This window comes from Physeter macrocephalus, chromosome 8 (genome assembly GCF_002837175.3).
Source record: "Physeter macrocephalus isolate SW-GA chromosome 8, ASM283717v5, whole genome shotgun sequence".
Classification (NCBI taxonomy): Eukaryota; Metazoa; Chordata; class Mammalia; order Artiodactyla; family Physeteridae; genus Physeter; species Physeter macrocephalus.
This window is the reverse complement of record NC_041221.1, coordinates 201481-226848: the sequence shown is the minus strand read 5'-3', so window position 1 is coordinate 226848 and position 25368 is coordinate 201481. Positions and strand designations below refer to the sequence as shown.

The window sequence follows — 25368 nt, the reverse complement described above, 5'->3', positions numbered from 1 at the left end:
TAGCTGTTAGCATAATACCATAATGCCTAAGTACTAGTCACTCTCTGGTTGTACAAACTCTGTTTTAGAGAGTTGCAATGCAAAACAATTTAGAAGATGCAATTTTCAACATTTTGTATTTTAGTTTATATTATAATCATCTTTTTCCTTCTAAAATATGTAGTACATTTATCCTTTTGTGAGCAATTGTGCTTGGCTTTTAGAACTAGTGATGAGAGCAGGTCCTGGAATATGGTTCCTTATGGTAGGAAATTAATTAATATGATTATATAAGCCCAGATCCTAGTTGATGTCTCAGATAGTTAATTTCTCTTATCTTTGTAATTTAAGAGAAAGCATTCTGTATTCTGTGGGTCCTATATGTCTTTCATATTGGTTTAGAAAAAAGCAAAAAACTTTGAATAAGTTCAGAAGATGCAAAGAGTTGATGACCAATGATCTTGGTCAATTATATCATAAAAAAGAAGTAATTCGGGGGGATACAGTGAAAGCATTCGGCTCTTTGAATGATATGAAGATGATTTTCAGGTTCAAATTAATTCTTTTCATAGTTCTGGGAAAAAATTCATGTTTTTCAGTTATTAAATATGAAAATATATAATGTTTTACAAATACCTTGTTTAAATTTTATTTTCTCTGAAAAGTGAACTTTAATATTTCTACCTTCTCTTTCAGTTGATTCCTTTTATTGATGCAGTTCTCAAAGACCCAAGATTGCAAGATGAGCAGCTATTTAACCATTTGGCAGAAACTTTAAGTTCATGGGAAGCCAAAGCAGATTTGGATAAAGATGATAAAACAGCTTACAGTTTAGAGAAAGTGCTACTGAATTTCTGGGAAAGACTGTCAGAGATCTGTGTTGAGAAAATCAATGAGCCAGAAACCGATGTTAAGTCAGTTTTGGGTGTTTCTAACCTATTACAGGTCCTTCAGAAGCCAAAGAGCTCCTTGAAGTTTAAAAAAAACGTTGGTACGGTTAGATTTGCTGATGAGATGCCCGAAAGTAATAAAGAGAATGAGAAGTATGTCTCCTCAGAAGGAGAGAATAGTGAAGGCTCTGAATTAATGGCTGAACCTTCTCTCACTCACAGTTGCTCAGACCGTATATCACCCCTAAGGAAAAAACCATTGGAAGACTTAGTCTGTAAACTAGCAGAAATGAGTGTTAATTATGTCAATGAACAAAAGTCGGAGCAACATCTAAGGTTTCTTTCCACTCTGCTCAACTCCTTCTCTTCAAGCCAAGTATTTAAAGTGCTATTAGGTGATGAAAAACAGAGTATTGTCAAAGCCAAGCCTCTTGAAATAGCCAAACTTGCACAAAAAAATCCCGCGATACAGTTTTTATACCAGAAAGTAATAGGTTGGCTAAATGAAGATCAAAAGGATGCTAGTTTCTTGGTGGACATTTTATACAGTGCCCTTTGTTGCTGTGATAGTCATATGGAAAGAAAAGCTGTCTTAGATGATCTAATTGAGGTATTACTGTTGTGTATCTTTTTATTTTCATTTATTTATTTATTCATTCATTCATGCATGCCTGCATGCAGGATCTTTGTTCCCCGACCAGGGATCAAACCCGTGCCCCCTACAGTGGAAGCATGGAGCCCTAACCACTGGATCACCAGGGAGTTCCCTGTATCTTTATAAACTATAATGGTTTACACTGGCACACTGATTATGGATGAGTAGAACGAGACCTGTATGGGGGTTATTTTGGGATTGTTTCTTAACTGTGAATGTCAATTTAAAGACAATATATTCTTGATTGGGATTGGGAAGTATGTGAGACTTCTGGGTAGCTGTTCAGTAAGAGTAAATATGTTAAGATGACAGAAGCTTGGTAATAAAAGGGTAAGTTCTTTCAGTCCATACTTTTTAAAGCTGGACTCAACTAAAAAAATGTTTTAGTTTTGTAGTGGTTCCATGGTCACTTCATTTACTTATAAAAAGTTTTACCAGTTACTGTTTTTTGTAGCAGATTGTTTCTCTTTTTCTTCTTTTAGGTGGATCTGAAATGGAATTCTATTCTTCAGGTCATTGAAAAGGTATCTTAGAGATTTTTCTCTTTTTTTTTTGTATTTATAGGTATACAAAAATTAAACCACAGCTATATTCACATAATGGTATGTGATCAGGTGTCTCTGTTAGAGAACTTCCTTATTATTGTAACTTTCTTCTCATAATTTGAGAAGCCATGGTGTTCACCTTTCTATAGTATTATTTTTCTGGTTAGGAATATCAGGGAAGAATGAACAGGTTCTGGAAGATCCAGTGTCTCTTCCCTAGTGGGTAACAAAGGAAGAGTGAAGCATTTATCTTAGTTTATCTTTTAAACTAAGGTTTCTGCTGTTATCCTAGTTATTTTTTCTTCTGTAGAAATGGATTGAATGGTTCTAGCTTTGAGTAGAACGCATCAGGAAATTAAGTTTGTTTTACCCTGGAATACTATACAGGCAAACTAAAGTCTTCCCACCTTTATTTAATTGCCATTTGACTAAGAAAATTAGTGATGAAAATAATAAAAAGAAATCAAGGAACATAATTCAGAAAAATTTTTAAATGGCTTAAGTATTCTTTCCTAATGAAGATGTAAATGATATAACACTTTTCCAACCATAGAAATGTTATGACTAGCTACCTAAAAGTCTTCCTTTTCTTAAAGAATTTTTTCATTATTTTAAAATTTTACTTACATAACTCTAATTTACAAGTTTCTTTTTTTCTGTCTTTTTAAATTATGTTGAAAAAAACATATAATTTGCCATAGTAACCATTTCTAAGTGTACAGTTCAGTAGTGTTAAGTTTATTCACATTATTGTACAACCAATCTCCAGAACTTGTTCACCTTGTAAAATGGAAACTATACCCATTAAACAATAACTCCCTATTTCCCCCAATAGTTTATTTTTACAAAATAAATACAGAGTATTAATTTACTCTTTTTCAATGGGAAATATAACTTACTAGGCACACCATTTGAATTACTTTATTCAGTACCTCCTCTCCCTATAGGCAGGCTACATGAAAAGCCAAATTATGAGAAAGCTGCTTGATAAGTCTAGAATCAGAGCAAAAGTATATAGTTAATAATTTGATAAGATAAAGATTGATATATCCATTTCCAACTTAGGAATGTACCTCCCAATAGTTCAGGTACATCTGTTTGGAAGACTCCTCTTCCTGGGCAGTGTTTGGAAGTTCATAGCCGGTGTTTGCTTCCTGTACTTCTGTGACTAACTGGTCTCCTTAACCCCTGTTAGATTCTTTCTGTGGATATGTTAAAACATTGAGAAGCTGGACTTCATGTCTTAATAACCTGAGAAACATTTTATTCAGAAGTTTGCTTTTTGGATTCTGTAGGATTCTATAAAATAGATTGGTTTTATTTGGTAAGCTATCTTAGGAAAGCCAATATTATAGCCATCTAAATTCTAGTTTTTCTTGTTTTTTTGCAACCTCATACTTTATGAGCAGAGTCCTAAAGTCAGCTTCCTTAAAAACAAACCTGACTTTTGTAACCAAAAGAACCTTAGAGATTTTCTAAGTTAACCTTCATTTTTCAAATTAGGAAATAGGTCCAGGTTGGTTAAGAGCTTTGTCTAAGGTCATAAAGCCAGAATAGTGGTAAAACTTGGACTAAAATAGAAGCTCTCATTACCTACAATTGTTTAAATAAGGAGATAAAACAGTTTTGGGGGCACTACCCAATCTGCACTTGGATTTTTTTTTTTTTCCAGATTGCTTTGAAATGAGGCAAGTTGCAAATTCCTTTCTTCTCAGCCCTTAAACCAAAAGAAGCTCTGGGAACATGGATCACCATGCTTTTGGGGATGGATTTACAGTTTTTTTCCTTGCTTCCCCACCTCATGAAAGTAAACTAGTTGCTGTCAGCTATCTGCCCCAGTAACTATTTCACAAAATTTGGGCAAATGATAAGTCCCATTGTTCATATTGAAGTAATTTGGGCAAATGATAAGTCCCATTGTTCATATTGAAGTAATCTATGACTATTATATGTTAATTGTTCTTTAATTTTAGCAAAATTAATGAACAAAAATTTAATATTTGTAGAGCATTTTAAAATCTGTCTTTAAAGTTCATTCATTATTCATTGAACATATCTGCAGTGTTGATAGCAGGTATCAAAGAAGTTTAAGACAGTCTCTGCTCTCAAGGAACTTACAATGAGATTGTCTCATTGGAAACAAGACATACACAGATGAAACATTATAAATAATAATACAACCCAGTAAGTGCTCTAGAGATTCAGAGAAAAGCAGTGATGAGTGTGGGCTGGCATGGATGGGGGAGACTTCACAAAGCAGGTGGGATTTATGCTAAATCTCAAATAATGGATGTGATTTTGATAAATAAAGAAGAGGGGGAATATTTATGGTTGGGAAGATAGCATGAACAAAGCATGGAAGCGTACATAAGCAAGGCTTAGTGGGGAATAGGGAAGATACCAGCCTTCTTAGAACTTGAGGAGGAGGCATGGGGGATGATGTTGAGGCCATGATGATGAAAGGAGGTAATATGGTATAAGTAATATTTTGGCAGGTCTACTTTTTGATCTTGCTTCTAATCTTTGCTTTAATTTTATGGTTTTAGGCATGTTCTAGTTCAGATAAACATGCTTTAGTAACTCCTTGGCTAAAAGGAGATACCCTTGGTGAGAAATTGGTAACCTTGGCAGATCATCTTTGTAATAAGGACTTGGAATCCACAGTATCTTCTGAATCTTACTTCTCAGAAAGATGGTCTCTTTTAAGCTTGGTATTATCCCAACATGTTAAAAATGGTAGGTAAAAATATGGCTTTTGTTTTTTTTAATTAATTAATTAATTTATTTATTTATTTTTATATTTATTTTTGGCTGTGTTGGGTCTTCGTTTCTGTGCGAGGGCTTTCTCAAGTTGCGGCAGGCCGGGGCCACTCTTCATTGCAGTGCGCGGGCCTCTCACTGTCGTGGCCTCTCTTGTTGCAGAGCACATGCTCCAGACGCGCAGCCTCAGTAGTTGTGGCTCGCGGGCCTAGTTGCTTCGCGGCATGTGGGATTCCCAGACCAGGGCTTGAACCCGTGTCCCCTGCATTGGCAGGCGGATTCTTAACTACTGCGCCACCAGGGAAGCCCAGAACAGCTTTTTTTTAATGTGAGGGCTTTTATGCATGGGGAACAGATTGATTTGTTGATGTGATTTTCTTTTATATAAAACATAAACACCATTTAAAAAAAAAAAAACACACATGGAGAGACCAAGGTGGAATGTTAACCCCAAGTAAAGTATTAAAATACACTGGTTAAAAAATTAAAAACAAAGATTACAAAAAGGAAAACACACTGGTAATATTTCTTGTATTTTGTCTGTTTGAATTTTTTTCTGTAGATTACTTGATTGGAGAAGTATATGTTGAAAGAATTATTGTTAAACTTCATGAAACTTTATCCAAAGCAAAGAAATTGTCAGAAGCTGAAAATAATGACTCATCAGTGTCTTTTATCTGTGATGTGGCCTATAACTATTTCAGCTCAGCGAAAGGATGCTTGCTAATGCCATCATCTGAAGATTTATTGTTAACTCTCTTTCAGTTGTGTGCTGAGAGCAAAGAAAAATCACATTTGCCAGGTAATAGCCTACTGCTCAAATGTTTTGTTGGGAATCTCCGGCTCTGACTTTCATAGTGTAAGTGCCCAGGCTTTATTAATTGAATCATAATATGTTTGAACTTTGAAAGCATTTTGAGTAAAGGACTACAAATCTTAAACACTTTCAGCTTTAGAAACCAAGTTAAAGATGTATGTAGACATTATATCTAAAGTTTTTACTTGATATCAAGGAAACGGTTTTGGAAGGGGCCATGATAGATGAGTTAGAATCTTAGCTCCTTCACTCAGTAGCTCTCGCAAGTTGCTTAATTTCTTGATGCCTCAGTTTCCATATTCATAAAGGGGGACATTAATACCTTCTTCTCTTGTAGTTAAAGACATTCAATCTTGGTGTATAGTAAAATGAAATTGAGATTCCCTTTTTAAGGACTATATTCCTGTCTTATATGTTAATTCAGACTTATTTGTGAAAGGAATGTAAAAAATACTCTTAAAAAAATGCTGTTAATGGAGAGCCCTCCTGTCCAACCCTTTCTTTAATACTAACTTTTGTATTTGGAAAAGGTATAATATTTTTCATATCTCCAAAAGGTCAACTCTCTTATAACTAAGTTCAGAGCAGAAAAAAGCTGACTTTAAAAATCTTAGCATTTTTACATTTATATGGCACGAGTTAGCTTATATTATTGCATATTTATGACATTGTTATTTTGTTATAGCCGTTGAATAGTAATTTTATGTTTTCTTAATGGTACCTTAACAAATCTCAGATCTGCAATGAGTTCTTTCAGACATTTTGTACTGATTATAGTTACTTCATAGGGATTATGAATCACAGTTGACATCTTGATTTTAGACTTTCTTATCAGTAAACTGAAAAATACTTGGCTCTCTGGTGTGAATTTATTGGTCCATCAAACTGGCAACACATATAAACAGAGTACCTTCCTACGTTTATCTGCTCTGTGGCTGAAAAACCAAGTTCAGTCTTCATCATTGGATATCACAAGGTAACCTTTTTTTGTGCTCAGTTGCAGAGTATCTCTTTAATAATTGATCATTGTCCTTAATAAGATTCCATGATTAGTGTGAGTGCCTTTAAAAAATGACTTGTTATGTAAGAAATCTACAGGATTCTAAGGGAAGATCCAAACAGATTTTTCCAAAAGGATTTTGTTTTAATGATCATCCATTTAAGCTCAATTAATTGGAGAGTGATTTGTTTTGACCATAATAATTTATGGTCAGTGATGTGATAGGGGTGCTCTCCTATGTCTTAGGCTGTTATGGATTGTAACCGTAAACTCTTATGGCCACCACGGACAATGATTGTCCTTCACTGTTTATTTTTTGGGGGAGTCTGGTAGCCACTGTTGTAAGGGGTTGAATTGCAGATGTATTTCACATCTCATGCCTAAATCCATAAATAAAAATGAAAACTAAGAGAATGCATCCAGAGCTACTGGGGTTGGGTTAAATCTTTTTCTGATTATCATACTCTTTTCATGGAATAAAGTAGCTATATTTCAGAAATATCTGATGTGAAATAGGTCATTCCCCTTCATTCTGAAATAGAAGCAGCACTTGATTTCAATTATAAAATGTTGGATAAAATCCCCTGTTTGATTGTGTGAAAGTCACGAGGGGAGGGTGGAGAGGCCATTTACTTTTATTTTGAAATGTCTTTTTTGTTCAGGTAAACTGTTATCTGCCGTAGGGTGTTTAATGTATACCAGGGTGTTCAAATTGGTTATAACATAACTGCAGTGGTTAAGTTATTTGCATTATCTTCAGTCTTCAGGTCCTCTTGTCTGCTGTTGATGAGTTGCTAAATGCGCTTCTAGAGAGTGAAGATACTTATCTTCTGGGAGTTTATATTGGAAGTGTAATGCCAGACAACAGCGAATGGGAAAAGATGAGACAATCTCTTCCTATGCAGGTATGTTTGAGATTGGAGAGTACTTATTTTATTCTGAAGTTTGGATTTCATGCAAGCTTAAATATTTTAATTTTATTCTGGGGAAGAAAAAAAGTAAATGAAATGAGTATCTTACTTTGCGTTTCTGCCTTTGAATGCTCCTGTGTTGGGTGTTTGCTGTTTGCAAGATACCAGTTGACACTTGGCAGTTGCCATGGTACAAGGTAAATAAGACCTTGTTCTGTCCTGAAGGAATCCTAAAGAAACACACACGTTGATAATTTCTGTTCGTATAAACCAAACTTCTAGGCTTCTGTGGTTTTACTAGTAAACTAGCAATAGCTTCATTTTTGAAGTTATTCTAATAACATTTCGAAGATATTTTAATAACTTTATTTTTGTTCCCTTCTTAATTGCAGAGTTAGTAATTAATTGAACTATTGGATGCTTTTGTGTATAATGTATTTTTTTTTACAGTGGTTGCATAGACCTCTTTTAGAAGGAAGATTGAGTTTGAATTATGAGTGTTTCAAAACAGATTTTAAAGAACAAGATACAAAGAAACTTCCCAGCCATTTGTGTACTTCAGCATTATTGAGCAAAATGATACTAGTTGCACTGAAAAAGGAAATAGTCCTAGAAAATAATGAGCTTGAGAAAATAAGTAAGTATATATGAGCGTTCAGATAAATACATATAAACATAAGTAAGTATATATGAGTATTCAGATAAATACATATAAACATAAATCTTGACGTAATTAAAATGTAATTTTGAAATAATTTTGATTATACTTCAATCTAAATCTTTAAAGAATCAAAAATCCTCAGCTCCTTTTAATTATTTTAGCAATGAGAAACTTGAGGACACTTAAGAGATGAATGTTAAATTGCAAATCAAATGGAATCATACTGAATATCTTGCTGTAGTCTTGTTAGCAATAGAGCAGAATTTGGTATAAGATGTTACTCTAGCTGGCATGGCATCAATATAAGCATATCCTTTGGCACATAACCCTAAAGAAAATGGTTGAGTCTTGTGTTTCATCAAGGATTCTGAATTTTCAATTAATTTTTGATTCAATCTACCTTTGTATAGGGCAATAATTTTTTTCCCAGCAAGTGGAGCTTCAAATGTTGAATTTCAAAAGGATTTAAAAATTCCCCCATTCCAGGAAATGGTGTAGAATTGTAGGTAGCAGTGTGACCTGTACAAAATGGTCTGAAAGGTGGAGGACTTGCATAATTCCTGTATCAGTCTTGATTGTGAGCCCTCAGCTGAGTACAGTTACTAGCGGAGGAGAATATCGCACTCTGTGGAAGAAAGCTGGAACACCTCTCGTGGTGAGCGAACTCCACATGCAGTTGAGGTCGAGGAGATTAGCCTGCTCTTTACTTTACTCACAGAGTGAATCTGTCCAAAAACAACAATGGAAATTAGAGTAGTAATTTTTGTTGTTTTTCTTATCTGGAACTTGCAAGGGGTGGGATTTGATTTTTGAACGAGGTTTCAAGTCTTCTAACTCCAAAATCCATACCTGGCTTTATAAAAGAGAGTTGTGACTAATTATGTATTGAAAACCTGTGATATGCCAGGTTTTGTGATACTTGGTCATTTACTTCTCACAGTAGTCCCATGAGGTAGATTTGTATTATCCTAGCTGATAACGATGTGTGCAGCTCATTTGAATCCGGACTAGTCTGTCACTGAGGCCCATGCCCTGTGTACTAGATCGTGCTCTCTCCCATTTCTTAACACATTGACTTGAACTTCTCAGGTCTTGGGTCCCATAGTTGTTTATCCTGGATGCAACTTCTTATCATTTGTGGCAAAAATAGTAGGAAGATTCTTCCAGTATCTCTCTCTGATAACTTAGGTTACTGTCACATTCTTAACTAATCAGAAAAGGGACCAAGTAATGTTTGGGAGAGGAGTGATATTTTGTATCAGGTATTCTCAGCTTTCATTATAGTTGAACATCAAATAGTTGAAAATCAGTTCATAGATATTGATTGATTGATTGCTCTACGTAGCGTGTGGGATCTTAGTTCCCTGACCAGGGATCGAACGAGCGCCCCCTGCGTTGGAAGTGCAGAGTCTTAACCACTGGACCACCAGGGAAGTCCCAGTTCATAGATATTTTGAAATTAGTGGGCACAACAATGTTAGGGAATGGGGGGGACAAGTGAAAACAGTTCCAAGGTCTGTTCACGAAGTATACTCAGTAATGTGTTGTCCATTCTGTTAGTTGCAGAACTGCTCTATTCATTGCAGTGGTATGAAGAATTAGACAATCCACCTATTTTTCTAACTGGATTTTGTGAAATGCTTCAAAAAATGAATATTACATATGATAACTTATGTGGACTCGGTAATACTTCTGGCCTTTTGCAGCTGTTATTTAACAGGTAAGATTCTCTTTCAATTTCCATTTTTTTATGACTGTTTTGCTAGTTTATGGCTTGTGTCTTTAAAATGTAAGCCCACTTCATGCTAATCTTTGAATCAGAGGGTTTATCTAAATTAATCCCAATTCTTAATGATAAATACTTTGTGGATACTAAGTACTTGATTAACTCTTCTGGTGAGATATTTGGACTTTGCCTGTGTTATTGAATCCATAAATACATTCAAGGGCCAGATGACAATGAAAGAAATAGAATCCTGTAGAAGTTGTTTTAATTTGTCATATGTAACCCATCCTTCCACTACTCTAAATTTAACCTTTTACCTTGCATGTTGTTGCAGGTGTGTCTTAATATCATAACCACAAAACCCTCTCCCCTAGACGAGGAAGTAGGTATGAAAACAGAGTTGTTATAGAGGTTATAGCAGTTTGATGGTTAGCTCGTTGAAATTACTGTGTTGAACTGCTCTCTTGAAGAGTTTTTCACTTGCCTGTAGTATTTTTCATATGCTTTGCAGTATCAGAGGCCCCAGGCTGAACAGGTCTTCCTTTCCAGTCCCACTCTACATACTTGACACTCAGAACTTTCCTCAGTGGATATCAATACCTCCTTGCTTTCTCAACTTCAACAATCCTCGGTGTCCTCTGGGATATGTCCTCTTTCCAGCTGCAACCTCTGGTCCTCAAGCTTAATCTTTAAGGTCATCTCCCCTATTGGAACTTGTGGGGCTTTGGGATTGCCTTGGATGAGAGCTCAATATCAGCTGTAAAGGAGTTTCAGAAGTTAAGTTCCCAATCCTTTTGGTAACAGCAGTTGTTTGGGTGCAGAAGTGCTGTGTGAATTGATACCCTTACAAAGTGATTTATTTAGTTCTGTAAAAGGAATCCAGGTAAGCATTGTTTAAAAATCTTAAGTACACTTTAAAAACGGAATTTTTTTTCCTTTTTTAGATCCAGGGAAAATGGCACCCTTTGGTCTCTTATTATTGCTAAGTTGATCCTTTCCCGAAGTGTTTCATCTGATGAAGTTAAACGGCATTATAGGAGAAAAGAAGGGTATTCTTATTGAAAATACTTTTACTTTGAAATTTATTATGAGTGGTCACTTTGGCAACCCCAAACTAACAAACAGTCTCTAATGAACCAGGAAAACAGACTTAGGAAATGAGGAAATTAAAGAAAATGAGGCTTAACAATTTAAATTGCTTTAGGTTGCGACACGTGTTTTTTTAATAAGCATTTTTAACCTTATAACATTTTGTTGAGGAATTTTATACGTGCTTTAAATAATTAACATTTCATAAACTTGTTCTCTTTTCCCCAGAAATCTCTCTGGTAGAATCTATCTTTTCCCCCTCCCTATCCTTCTTGCATCACTTTATTTGCTAAATGGAAATGATAAGGAAAGTTACTTACTCTTAACTTTATTCAATATCCTGTGATAAGCCATAATGGAAAAGAATATGAAAAGAATGTGTATATATGTATAACCGAGTCACTTTGCTGTACAGCAGTAATAAATACAACATTGTAATTCAACTGTACTTCAATAAAAAATAAATTTAAAAAAATTAAAAAAAAAGTTACTCTTAAATAAGGATCATCCTATTGAAGTATATTCTAAAAATGCAATAAATGTGTTCATAAGAGAAATAGTAAGGTTGGACATACTAGAGATTTACTAGAGTTGATCATACTAGAGAAGCTGAGCATTCAAATTAAAAACCTAGCTGAAATTTACCAAGAGGCATTTTGAATTTAGTGATTTACCAAGAAGAATTCAGAAATTATGTGTGTGTGTGTGTGTGTGTGTGTGTGTGTGTGTGTGTGTGTGTGTGTATTCTGGTACAGTAGAGTTGTAAGCTAAATTTTGATAGTTTAATCTTATTTAAAAATTTAAAAAAATGTATTATTGCTATTTTTTTTAGAATAATTTATATATAAATTTATTTATTTGGCTGCATTGGGTTTTCGTTGCTGCACGCAGGCTTTCTCTAGTTGGAGATGAGTGTGGGCTACTATTCATTGTGGTGCACGGGCTTCTCATTGTGGTGACTTCTCTTGTTGCAGAAAACGGTCTGTAGGTGCACAGGCTTCAGTAGTTGTGGCACGTGGGCTCAGTAGGTGTGGCTCGCCAGCTCTAGAGCACGGGCTCAGTAGTTGTGGCACATGGGCTTAGTTGCTCCACGGCATGTGGGATCTTCCCGGAGCAGGGCTCGAACCTGTGTCCCCTGCATTGGCAGGTGGATTCTTAACCACTGCACCACCAGGGAAGTCCTAAATGTATTATTTTGAGTTCAGTTATTAATGTGGATTATAGGTTCACATGCAGTTAAACAAAATACAAAGAAATTCTGTGTACCTTTCATTCAGTTTCTTCCAGTGGTACTAGTTTGCATAACTTTAGTACAATTTCACAACCAAGAGAATGGCATTGATAGAATTCACTGACCAAGTTTACTTGCATTCACGTGTTTGTGTTCTGTGTGGGTTACCACCACCACATTACAAGCTACAGAATAGTTTTATCATAAGGATCCCCTATGTTACCCTTTCTTGCCTCAGCCACCTCCCCTCTTACCATCCTCCTCACCTCTGGCAAGCAATAATCTGTTCTCTATATAATTTTATCATTTAGGAATGTTATATAAATGGAGTCATGTAGCATGTGATCTTTTGATGTTAGCTTTTTTTTTTAAAGTAATTTTATTTATTTATTTATTTTTGGCTGCGTTGGGTCTTCGTTGCTGTGTGTGGGCTTTCTCTAGTTGCGGAGAGTGGGGGCTACTCTTCGTTGCAGTGCGCGGGCTTCTCATTGCGGTGGCTTCTCTTGTTGCCGAGCACGGGCTCTAGGCACGTGGGTTTCAGTGGGTGTGGCTCACGGGCTCTAGAGCGCAGGCTCAGTAGTTGTGGCGCACAGGCTTAGTTGCTCCACAGCATGTGGGATCTTCCTGGACCAGGGATCAAACCCGTGTGCCCTGCATTGACAGGCAGATTCTTAACCACCGCGCCACCAGGGAAGTCCTGGTGTTAGCTTTTTTTATTCAGCATAATTTTTAATTTTTTTCTGATTATAAAAGTCATAGGGAATTAACTAAAGAACTATTAAAACTAATTACAAATGAGATGGACATATACTTGACATACAGAAATCAATATCTTTCTTATTCACCAGTAATAATCAGTTAAAAAATGGCATAGGAAAAAAGAAATTCTGTTCACAATGACAACAAAACTGTAAATACCCAGAAATAAATTTAACAAAAATTTTAAATTGTAAAACTTAAGATCACAAAAGAAGGTGGGAAGATAAATTATAAAAATTGTTGTATCTATAATTTCAGTGTAATGTCAATCAAAATTTCAGCAGCATTTTTTGAAAAACTTGACACTGTTCTAAACATAGTATGCATTTGAAGGGAGAAAATGCTTAAGAATAGCTGGGACATTTATGAAAGAGAAAAGTGTAAAGGACTTGCCCTACCAAAATAATAATTAAACAGTATGAAATTGGTGAACACACAGATCAGTGGATCAAAATACAGAGTCCAGAAACCAGTCCACACATACATGAAAATTTAGTTTTTGATACAGATGGTCTTTCAAATCAGTGAGATGAGTCAATAATAAACAACATTAGGAAAATTGGACATGTGTTTGAATGTGAGACCCACTCCCTTACATTATACATAAAAGTAAAGCCCAGATGAAAACTAAATGTAAAGAACAGACCTATAAAAGTATTAGGGGAAAATGAAACTGTATAATCTTGGTATGGGGAAGATCTTAAGCAAAGCAAAAACCCAGAATCCATAAAAGAAACAATAGATATCTGATTTTGTAAAAACAAAAACCTTTGTGCCCATCAGCAGATAAATGGATAAACAAAAATGTGGTATATACATATAATGGTTATAATGGAATATTATTCTGCCTTAAAAAGGAAGGAAATTCTGACATGTTAAAATGTCGATGGGGAGGTTGGGTGGGAGACGCCAGAGGGAGGAGATACGGGGATATTTGTATATGTATGGCTGGTTCACTTTGTTATACAGCAGAAACTAACACACCATTGTAGAGCAATTATACTCGAATAAAGATGTTAAAAAAAATGTGGATGAACCTTAAGGACATAAGCTCAGTGAAATAAAACAGTCACAAAAAGACAAATACTGTGTGATTCCACTTAGATGAGGTACCTAGCATAGTCAAATTCATAGAGACAGAAAGTAGAATGATGGTTGACGGGCTGAGAGGAAGGGAGATGGAGAGTTCTTAATTAATGGATAGAGTTTCAATTTTGTGAATGAAAAAGTTCTGGGGATTGGTTGCACAACCATGTGAATGAACATAACACTGCTGAACTGTACACTTTAATATGGTAAATTTTACATAATGTGTATTTTACCACAATTTAAAAAGAAAACTTCTGTATGATAAAAGTACAGTAAGCAAAGGTTAAAGGGCAGGTGGCAAAATGGAAGAAAACACTTGCAAATTAATAAAGAATTAATATTATAATATATAAATAGCTTCTATTAATAAAACTATTCAAACTGAAGAATTTGTCTAGGACTTGAACAGGTAATTCATAGGTGAAATAGTCAAAGGTAATTCATTTATGAAATGTGAAATACAAAAGAAATACAAATTAAAAGTAGTACATTTTATCTACCATATTGCCAAGAATTAAAAGTCATTAAGTGTGCAGCAAACCAAACTTGTACATTTTTAGTGAAAATGTAAATTGATTATGCTTTTTTGAAAAGCAACTTGAAATTATCAAAATATAATACACTCAAATCCTTTGATTTTGCAATTCTACTTCCAGGAATCTAGACTAAAGAGGTATTTGCACATCTGCAGAATAGTATCTGCCCAAGGACAGTTATTACAGCATTATTTGTAAGAGCAAAAATTTGGGGGGAAAAACCTAAATGTCCACTAGTAGGGAAATAGTTAAATTATGATAGTGTGGAATATTTGGGGGGTTGTTTTGTTTTTTTTTTTAATTTATTTTTGGCTGCATTGGGTCTTCGTTGCTGCATGTGGGCTTTCTCTAGTTGCGGCGAGCGGGGGCTACTCTAACTTGCGGTGCACGGGCTTCTCATTGCAGTGGCTTCTCTTGTTGCAGAACACGGGCTCTAGGTGCTCGGGCTTCAGTAGTTGTGGCATGCGGGCTCTGTAGTTGTGGCTCACGGGCTCTAGAGCGCAGGCTCAGTAGCTGTGGTGCACCGGCTTAGCTGCTCCGCGGCATGTGGGATCTTCCCGGACCCGGGCTCAAACCCGTGTCCCCTGCATTGGCAGGTGGATTTTTAATCACTGCACCACCAGGGAAGTCCCTGGTTTTGTTTTTAATCTAGTTATGTAGCTTTAAAGTGGAAAGAATGGACTTCCCTGGTGGCGCAGTAGTTAAGAATCCGCCTGCCAATGCAGGGGACACGGGTTCGAGCCCGGGTCCGGGAACATCCCACATGCCGTGGAGCAGCTAAGCCGGTGCACCACAGCTACTGGGCCAGCACACCACAACTATTGAAGCCCGCACGCCTAGAGCTGGTGCTCCGCAACCAGAGAAGCCACCACAATGAGAAGCTTGCACAGCGCAACGAAGAGTAGTCCCCGCTCGCCACAACTAGAGAAAGCCTGCGCATAGCAATGAAGACCCAGTGCAGCTAAAAATAATTAATTAAATTTTAATAAAGTAGAAAGAATACTTTATACCTATATGTTCTGATGTAAAACATTCTACAAAGTATAGAAGTGTATATACTTATATACAAAGTATATAAGCTGCTTCATAGCACAAGGAGATCAGCTCCATGATTTGTGACGACCTAGAGGGGTGGGATAGGGAGGATAGCAGGGAGGATCAAGAGGGAGGGGATATGGGGATATATGTATACGTATAGCTGATTACTTAGTTGTACAACAGAAACTAACACAACATTGTAAAGCAATTATACTCCGATAAAGATATTTAAAAAAAAGACAATCTACAAAGTATATAAGTGGCAAATAATACAAAACTTAGGTAAATAAAACTCAACTCTATATATGCACATATATGAATATCAGCTCATACAAACAACATGCAACTGGTACTCTTTAAATTGAATCAGTAGACTCTTAAAGAGAGCATAATCATGTATAATTTTAAAAAATTATACATGGGGAAAGTTATTTTAAAAATTAGAAACGTGAGAAAGAGAAAGAAGCAGCAAAAAATAATTAACCACATTTTTGTCATCCAGAATCAGCGTCAGTCTCTTTCCTAGTTTCTTTTTTTTCTCTACAATTATTTTATATAGTGGAAATATTAGTCTTTCTGAATAGTCTGAATGAGAAGAATTTTCTGAAATAACTGAATATTTAGGATAAATATTCATACCTTTTTTTTTTCTTTAAACAGTTTTTTTCCACTAACAGAAGGTAATATGCATACCATTCAAAGTCTCTGTCCATTTTTGTCAAAAGAAGACAAGAAAGAATTCATTGCTCAATGTATACCTGCCCTTTTGGCCTGGACCAAGGAAGATGTTTGCAGTATTAATGGTTAGTTGCTTGGTAATAAATATTTCATGAATTATTGCTTGAGACAAAAGAAGTGTTTCTTAATATCTAAATCCAAATCTAGCAGAGATGAATTATAGTTAATTTTTCTCCTAGTTTATACTTTTGCTATATAACAAGTTGACTCAGTAGGACGAGTGTCATTGGAGAGTGGCTGTTACCATTTTGCAGGTCAGAAATGCTGCAGCCTTACGGGAAGATTCACAACCACAGATATCCTCTAATCATTTCTTTTCCATGTATAGCTTTTTTTAGCTATGCGTCATCTCTTCCTAGTTAACCAGTGATTGAACTTACAAAGGCAAAAGAAGGAACAGCTTTTCTTATGTTTTAAACTTTTCGGACATTCTGTACTCTATTAGTTCATTTGCTTATTAATTTAACAAGCACTTACTGACCCTGGCTGTGTGGCAGTTCCTTTTGTAGAGAAGATAGACATAAAGTTGTATGATAACTTACATAGCAAAAAGATGTCATGTGTGGAAGTGCAGAAAAGGAGTTTTCCACTTTGCTTTGAGATGTTCTGGCTATTTCACAAAGAGAAATATTTCAACAGAGTGATGAAAGGTAGTTTTCCATATGGACACAGTTGGGAAAGGTATTCCAGGTACACAAAAACATAGGAGAATGCAGATAGTTCATTTTGGTTGGCATTTAAGGTAGAAAGTTGGGGACAGAGCTGTTAGGGTGCACAAGAATATGGATTTTTGAAGAACAGATCATAAAGGCCTAGTTTTGTCAGTTATGGAGTTTGGACTTTAAGTGGTAGGAGGTAAGGAGCTATTGGCCCAAGTTAGGTAGGAAGGTAGTAAGACTATCACATTTATTAAGATTATTTTGACAACTGTGTGAAGGGTGAATGTGAGAGAAGAGAGATTAGGGGTAGAAGACTAGGTGGAGAGCTATGGGAATAATCATGATGAGAGATAAGAGAGCTTGACTCAAGGCACAGATGGAAGAGAGGAGATGGAAATGAAAGATGTAGGGAGTAGAATTGATGGGGTTCTGTGATTATATTTCTGGATTGGGTATATGGAAGTACCATTAGGCCTTATAGGAAACCCTATAGGAGACTTGAGGATTGGAAGGAGGATGGGGAAGGAGTATACAGGGAGCTAATGTTGAGTTTTAGACACGTTAGGTTAAGGTGTCTTTGGAATAAATACTAAAATGGAGATTGTCAGTAAGCAATAGACTATTGGCTGGATGGAAATACTGCTTTCAAAGTCCATGTCATGTAGGTGATAGTATAACCTGTAGATGAGTATGAGCTTGTTTAGGGAGAGTGAAGAGTGAAAAGAACATCAAGGGAACACCAGTACATAGATTTAATGGGTATGTGGATGGAGACACATTTGAGAATAAGGACTAAAGATTAAGAAAGATAAGCAAAAGCAGAGTTTTAGGTAATATTCATCACCCGTTAAATGCCACAGTTCAGCCATTGGCTTTGGCATTGTTGGAAAGAATAGTGGTGAGAAAATGGGAGCAGATAGTCTGTTCTGCATGTTTGGCAGAAAGGGATGTCGAAAGAGGAGATGAACACAAGGTCAAAGGGGAAATAGATGTTGTGGGGACAGAGGGGGAATAGAAAATAGAGACGGACTAACTGACGATAGCTCCCACTGAGAAGGTGAGAGGGGAGGGCATGTAGGGCTGGATCTAGAGCAGTTAGAAGATACCAACAACGTATAGGTGGAGACAAGGAGAGGTATAGGATGGACGCACATGTAGGTATAGAGGGGGTTGGGAACTTCATGGCTTCATGTCTCTTTAGGTCATTTAATAAGTAAAAACTGGACTATAGATTTTAAGAAGGGTAGGGAAAGTTTGAAATAGTGGAAGAAGAATATGTCCATCAAAGAACATAAAGAAACAGAATTGCCTTGATAGCACAAAGGGCCAGCCGGTGTCAAAAATAAACTTTTGTGGCATTAAGCTTTACCGTTGAGCTCACTTACGTAGCTAAACTGTGGGATTAGGTTGGGATTTGCAGTTGTGGAACAGGGATACAGTTGAACTTACTGTGCATGGAAGAGAGGGTTACCTGATGGAAGTGTAGGTGATTTCTCCAGCACGGGTGATAACTGAAGGATGGCAGAGAGGGGGAAGGGGCAGGAGACAGGACCGCGGTGCCACACGATTATGTGCTATTCACACAGACCAGAGGTGCCCAGCTGTGCAGAGGCCAACAGGAAGGGGAATGTTTTTAAGATTTGACAGTCAATTTTGCTCTTCCAGCCAAAGTGACAAAACAGAATTAGCTAAGAAATGCTTTTCAATTATTAGAAAATCAGTTGTTTCTGATTAAACTTGAGCCTCTTCTATTTTGTCAGGAAGATTTTTTTTTTTAATTCTTCCTCAGCCTTTAAAGGAAGATGACATTGTTATTAATTAATTTATTTATTTAGTTTTGCATTTTTCCTTGGTTCCCATTTGCCTGCAAGATAAAATCCTAAGTCCTTAGTTTGGCCTATAAGACATTTTACAATCTTACTGCAAGTGATTTCTCCAGTTTTACCTCTTTTGCTTCCATCCTGGACCCTGACTATGCTAAATTCTCATGAATTTTGAACACTATACTTTCTTACAACTTTGTGCCTTAGCATTCCTTGGAGTGTCCCTTTTCTAGGCTTGCAGACTTTGATCTTTTGATAAATCCCAGTTCACACACCAACTTTAGGAAGCCTCTTCTGACTCAATCTGATTTCCTGTTCTGGGCTCTCAGTTTTTGTCCATATTATATTCGAATTTGTTTTTAAGTCTGCCAATACTGCTAGATGAGTCCCTTCAGAGACTGGATTTTGTTCAGCTTTCTCTCCCCAGCATCTAACAGTGTACCTTGTATTCACTCATTTATTTGTTCTCATTTAGTCAGTCAAAATAAATGTCTCTGGATCTCAGGCATCATGCTAGGGGGACCAATAATATTTTAACAGCCTTCTCTGGTGATGGATGGTAACTGATCTTACTGCAATGGTGATCATTTTATAATGTATAAAAATATCAGAAAAGCTATGTTGTACACCTGAAACTAATATAACATTGTATATTAATTTTAACAATAAAAAAGTAGAGCTCCTCCCCCCAAAATAAATAAAGAAGGAAACAAACAAGCAAACATTAGTGCTATAAAGGCAACAAATAAGTGATATGAGAGAAATGAGGAGGTGCATACTTTGTATACTTGGGAATTTCAGTGTGGAGGCAGTATTTAAGCTGAGAGTTGAAGGATAAGGAGGAACCAGGGATACTAAAGAGTAGGGAACCCTTAAGAACTTTCCAGACATAGTAGAAGCTTACTGAGTGAATGTATGAACTATGAAACAGTATGTTCTATCTTCCAACTTTAACTCTGCACTCTAGCTAGAGTTTGTTTGTTTTTTGAGAGGTAGTTATGCTGAATAAGTCCTATACTTAAGAAAACAAAAAAGTAGCATAGGTTAGTTTAATGCACAGTATCATTTACTTGCTTCCCAGCGTCCCCTCCACACTTTCTTTTCTGTGCTGGGTGTGGAGACAGGGTCCCTGCCCTGTGGAGTTTATAAGCTCATTTGTTGACTCTTTCACGTAAGCCCTAATTTTCAGAGTTCTTAACCTGGATACTTCTGAAGAAAGTTTTTAACCTATCTCAAAGTAGACTTTCTTTTTTATAGTAGCAATACAATTAAAAACATTTTTAATTTTTATTTTGCTTTAGGAGGTTTTGGACATCTCGCCATTTTCAATTCTTGTCTGCAAACCAAAAGCATAGATGATGGAGAGCTATTACATGGTATATTAAAAATTCTGATAACCTGGAAGAAAGATCATGAAGATATTTTTCTTTTCAGTTGGTAAGTAATACTTCATACAGTTTTTTTCTATTTATAATGTGGACTGAGATTATGTATCTTATAGTCACAGTTTTGTAGAGCAATAAGATGGTAGACATTTCAGTCAGTCTGTTGTAAATATATGAGATTTAAATGTTTCCAACTGAATGTCTATATAATTCTTCAGTGTTTTTTTTTTTTTTTTTGTCTTTATCACAGTAATCTGTCAGAAGTAAGTCCAGAGATACTGGGTGTAAATATAGAAATAATCCGGTTCCTTTCCCTATTTCTGAAATACTGCTCATCTCCTTTGGCAGAGAGTGAATGGGACTTCATCATGTGCTCCATGTTGGCTTGGTTGGAGGTAAATTAACCTGCTGGGTCATCACAGCTACTGGGTCTTCGTGCATATCTGTGTACCAGAACTATTTGCTAATCTTCTTCAAGTAATGATTGTAGTTAGCTCCTTTGCAAATGTTTAAACACTTTATAGATACGTTCCACACCAGCTACTACTTGACAGATCAGTAAAGTGATTGAGGTTTAATGTCTGTCAAAATCATTCAGTAACAAATCTGCTAATTGCTTTTAAAATGTTCTCTCCATTAGCTCATTCTGGTATAATATTTACAGTACAGCCCATTAAGGTTTTATCTTTTCATGACAAGTTTTTAGGTCTTTTGGTTCTAATTAAATTATTCTTAAAATGTACTGTTTCAGTATTGCCAGAATAATGCATTAAAGATTAAGCAAATTCAGAGGGAATTAGTGTTCTTTTTATGACCCAAAGCAACCAGATGTGTAATACTTATGGGCTGTCGCATAGCAAGTCAGTCAGGGTTGAATTTGTCTGAATCACTGCTTTGCCTGCTGTTAGCTGTGTGGCTTAGAGTATTAAAGTTTACCTAGTTGAGCCTCAGTTTCCTTATTTTAAAATAGTTTTAACAATGGCCAATTACTAGGGCTCCTATAGGGCTCCTGAGAAGATTATAAATGTGCTTTTAATGTACTCAACTTGGTAAATGGTAATTGATAATATTTTCTTGCACAGTTTTAGAAATAAAAAAGAACATTTCAGAATAAATGGATTGATTCTATTAATAATTCCTAATATTTAATTTTGAAATGAAGTTATTTTGATGTAAAATATATAAATGTCTTCTGAGACTATGCATTTCACCTGCTTCTTTTCAAATTTAGAGAAATGAAAGGGACTTTTCTTTATTGCCTTGATTTGTAGTATTCTAGAAGTCTGTTTACTTATTTAGTTTTTGTTTCTTCAGACAACAAATGAGAATCAGACATTGTATTCTGTTCCACTTGTACAACTGTTTGCCTGTGTCAGCTGTGATTTGACCTGTGAACTCAGTGCTTTTTTTGATTCCGCAACTCTGGATACCACTGGCAGTCTTCCTGTAAATCTCATCAGTGAATGGAAAGAATTTTTTTCTCCAGGCATCCACAGTTTGCTCTTACCTCTTTTGGTGACTGTTACAGGCAAGTGAAAAAGGGAATAATAGTGAGATTCATTGAAAATGACTTGTTGAAAAGTTAAAAAAATAAAAACAACTCTGGATGTTTAAGTCACACAGTACAAAATAGTAAAAGAGCCAGAAAGAAAGCTTGGCATCTCAGAAGCATCATATATGCTTCTGCTTTACAGACAAGAATTGAAAAATGGCAAGACATCCGAAGACCATTGAAAATTAAAATAATACTAATTCAGATAACAAGAATAGATTTTTTTTAACTCACTTGTCTTTTTTTTTTTAAGGATGAGATAATAGAAGTCACTAAATAGTTGATATTATCTGAAATATATATTCAGTTCATGTTTCTAGTTAGGACTGCTTTAATGTTTGTCAAGTTTTTATTTCATTTTCTTAAGTAACATTTGGTTGTCTGTGAATGGGTCAAGCTTTATTACTCACTTTGTTTTGGGGTATGAATATTTCTTTCCTTTTTTTGTCATCAGGAGAAAGCAAAGATACATCTGAAACATCATTTCAGAATGCAATGCTGAAGCCCATGTGTGAAACATTAACTTATATCCCAAAGGATCAGCTATTGAGTCAAAAACTGCCTGCAAGATTGGTTGCTGGCCAAAAAACAAACTTGCCAGAGTATCTCCAGACTTCGTTAAATACATTAGCCCCATTACTCCTTTACAGAGCTCGGCCTGTGCAAATTGCTGTTTATCATATGCTATACAAGTAAGAATTCTTTCAATTGAATCAATGTCGTGGTGTTCTAAAAAAATGGAATATATATTTAGCTTTAACTTTTAGTCATTAAAAAAGGTCACAGTTAAAACAACAACAAAGTAAGCTTGACTATGCATTTCAATAACAGGGATGCCAAGTTTTTGATCTTTTAGGTCACTGTTCTCCATGCACAGTTTACATTTAGATAGTCCTGGCCATAATGGATTATTTCAGAAAAAACTCAGTAAAAAAAATATACTCATTACAAAATAAGTATTGGACTTTTCTGCTTTTAAGCATGATTTAACAATGAACCGTTTAATATAATTTAAATATTCTAACTTCCAGATTGATGCCTGAATTCCCACAATATGATCAGGATAATCTAAAGTCATATGGAGATGAAGAAGAAGAACCAGCCTTGTAAGTTTTTTTTAATACAAAGCTTCTTTGACTTACGTGGTTACATCCCAATAAACTCATTGTAAGTTGAAAATTGTGTTGAGTCAAAAATGCATTTGAGGGCTTCCCTGGTGGCGCAGTGGTTAAGGATCTGCCTGCCAATGCAGGGGACACGGGTTCGAACCCTGGTCCGGGAAGATCCCACGTGCCGCGGAGCAACTAAGCCCGTGCACCACAATTACTGAGCCTGCACTCTAGAGCCCGTGAGCCACCACTACTGAGACCGCGTGCCTGGAGCCCATGCTCCCCAACGAGAGAAGCCACCGCAATGAGAAGCCCACGCACCGCAGCAAAGAGTAGCCCCCACTTGCTGCAACTAGAGGAAGCCCACGCGCAGCAATGAAGATGCAACACAGCCAAAATAAATTAATTAATTAATTTAAAAAAATGCATTTGATACCCCTAACCTACCGAACATCAGCTTAACCTCACCTACTCAGCCTCAGAACACTTACATGAGCCCACAGTTGGGCACAATCATCTAACACGGGGACTTCCCTGGTGGCGCAGTGGTTAAGAACCACTGCCTGCCAATGCAGGGGACACAGGTTCAAGCCCTGGTCTGGGAAGATCCCACATGCCGCGGAGCACCTAAGCCTGTGAGTCACAACTGCTGAAGCCCGCACGCCTAGAGCCTGTGCTCCACAAAAGAAGCCACCGCAGTGAGACGCCCGCGCACCGCAACTAGAGAAAGCCCGCACGCAGCAACGAAGACCCAAGGCAGCCAAAAAAAATCATCTAACACAGAGCCATCTTACAAAGTGTTGAATATCTCATGTAATTTATTGAATACAGAAAGTGAAAAGCAGAATGGTTGTCTGGGTAAGAATGGTTGTGAGTGTATTGGTTGTTAACCCGCGTGATCGCGTGGCTGACTGGGAGCTACAGTTCGCCACCACTGCCCAGCATCATAAGAGAGTAATATACTGCATATCGCCAGCCTGGGAAATGACCAAAGTTCTTAGTATGGTTTCTCTTGAATGCTTATTGCTTTCACACTATTGCAGAGTTGAAAAATTGTAAGTCAAACCATCATAAGTTGGGGACCATCTGTAGTTTGCTTTATTAAATTCTCATAATCCATCATAATGACTTTAGAAGACTGAGGCAATACAAAAGCTCTAAATTTAGAGTATATGTTCCTTCAGATCTTGTAAGTTTATCTGTAAGATACAAATGAAATTTATAGTTCACCCAAAGAGATAGTTACTCTCTCTTCTTAATTGTTCCTAAATCATTTTCAGTTTGCTACTGTTTAGTAAAACTGTCTTTGGCCACATGGGAGCTGTGGAAAGAGTATATCAATTCAAAAATTGATTGTGCACCCCTTTGTGCAAAGTATTAATTAAACGCTGAGGGGAGAATACAGTGTTAGGTAAATAGTATTTTTCTTAAAGAATTTATAATCTAATTTAGATGATATTACCCTATAATAGAAGACAGCGTATGACAAGTGCTAAGAAAAAGGATAATGTTAGAGGGACACAGCTGCTGTGCCAGGAAGAGAAGACATTCTCGTGAGGAAGAGACATTTATGCCGGACCTTTCAGATTAGGGAGCATTTTAGTAGGGCAGGGGAAAATTGTGCGAACACCATGTACAAAGGCATTGAGGCATGAGTCTTCAGGAAATGCTTGAGGAATATTGGGTAGTTGCCATTTAACGTATTTTTTAATTGTCTAGATCTTCTTCCACTGGAATATAAGCTCTGTGAAGGCAGACATTTTTGTCTCTTGTTCCTGACTGTATTCACAGACCCAGGTTTTTTGGCCTAAAACAGTCATGAATAGTGCTCATTTGTTGAATAAAAGTATAAATGAATATGTGTGGAGTAGGCAAGGAGGGTAGAGTAGAAGATGAAGCTGGGAGGGTAATGAAGGGCCTTCAAAATGACATTTTCTAGGAATCGGGGCATTGTTTGGTAGAAGATGGGATACCACCAGCTGATTCTGGCAATAGTATAAAGCCTAAACTGTACGAAGAAGCAAGCAGAGGGGGACGCCATGCCAGAAGTCATAGCAGTGCATGGAGGTTAGTGTAGAAAGTGGAGAGCTGTTGTTTGTAAAATCTAGTGACGGTTGGTATGGAATGGAAAAGGGTTGGTACATGAGATGGTGGTGTGGAAGGTAAAAACTTAAGGGCAGAAGCTTAAAGAAGACTTGTTTATGGACTGGTAGTAGGAAACCACAAGGGAAAAAAGATCACAGAGGTGAAAGGAGAGAACCAAGCTAGAATGTCAGAGAGAAGAGAGTTTGACAGGAGATACACGCAAGTATTTCACTTTTTGAGAATCTTACAAGCTCATCTGTAAGTGTTAATGAGTGCAGTACTTCTGTAAAGAAGAAAATTACTTCACATTGTCATGAATTAATGTGAATGT

The 25368-nt window shown here is 36.5% G+C and overlaps 1 protein-coding gene across 1 annotated transcript in view; it reads left to right on the top strand.

Annotated features, from left to right (window-relative positions):
• LTN1 (listerin E3 ubiquitin protein ligase 1) overlaps window positions 1-25368 on the top strand; it is a 65390-nt gene that overhangs the window by 27619 nt on the left and 12403 nt on the right. The window contains exons 10-24 of the mRNA XM_024120167.3: window positions 676-1479; window positions 2007-2048; window positions 4616-4805; window positions 5392-5631; window positions 6469-6622; window positions 7407-7551; window positions 8008-8194; window positions 9779-9938; window positions 10889-10993; window positions 16347-16489; window positions 20208-20343; window positions 20542-20686; window positions 21606-21819; window positions 22298-22535; window positions 22875-22949. Of these exons, the coding sequence (XP_023975935.1) occupies window positions 676-1479; window positions 2007-2048; window positions 4616-4805; window positions 5392-5631; window positions 6469-6622; window positions 7407-7551; window positions 8008-8194; window positions 9779-9938; window positions 10889-10993; window positions 16347-16489; window positions 20208-20343; window positions 20542-20686; window positions 21606-21819; window positions 22298-22535; window positions 22875-22949 (2978 nt within the window). The remainder of the gene's footprint in view (window positions 1-675; window positions 1480-2006; window positions 2049-4615; window positions 4806-5391; window positions 5632-6468; window positions 6623-7406; window positions 7552-8007; window positions 8195-9778; window positions 9939-10888; window positions 10994-16346; window positions 16490-20207; window positions 20344-20541; window positions 20687-21605; window positions 21820-22297; window positions 22536-22874; window positions 22950-25368) is intronic.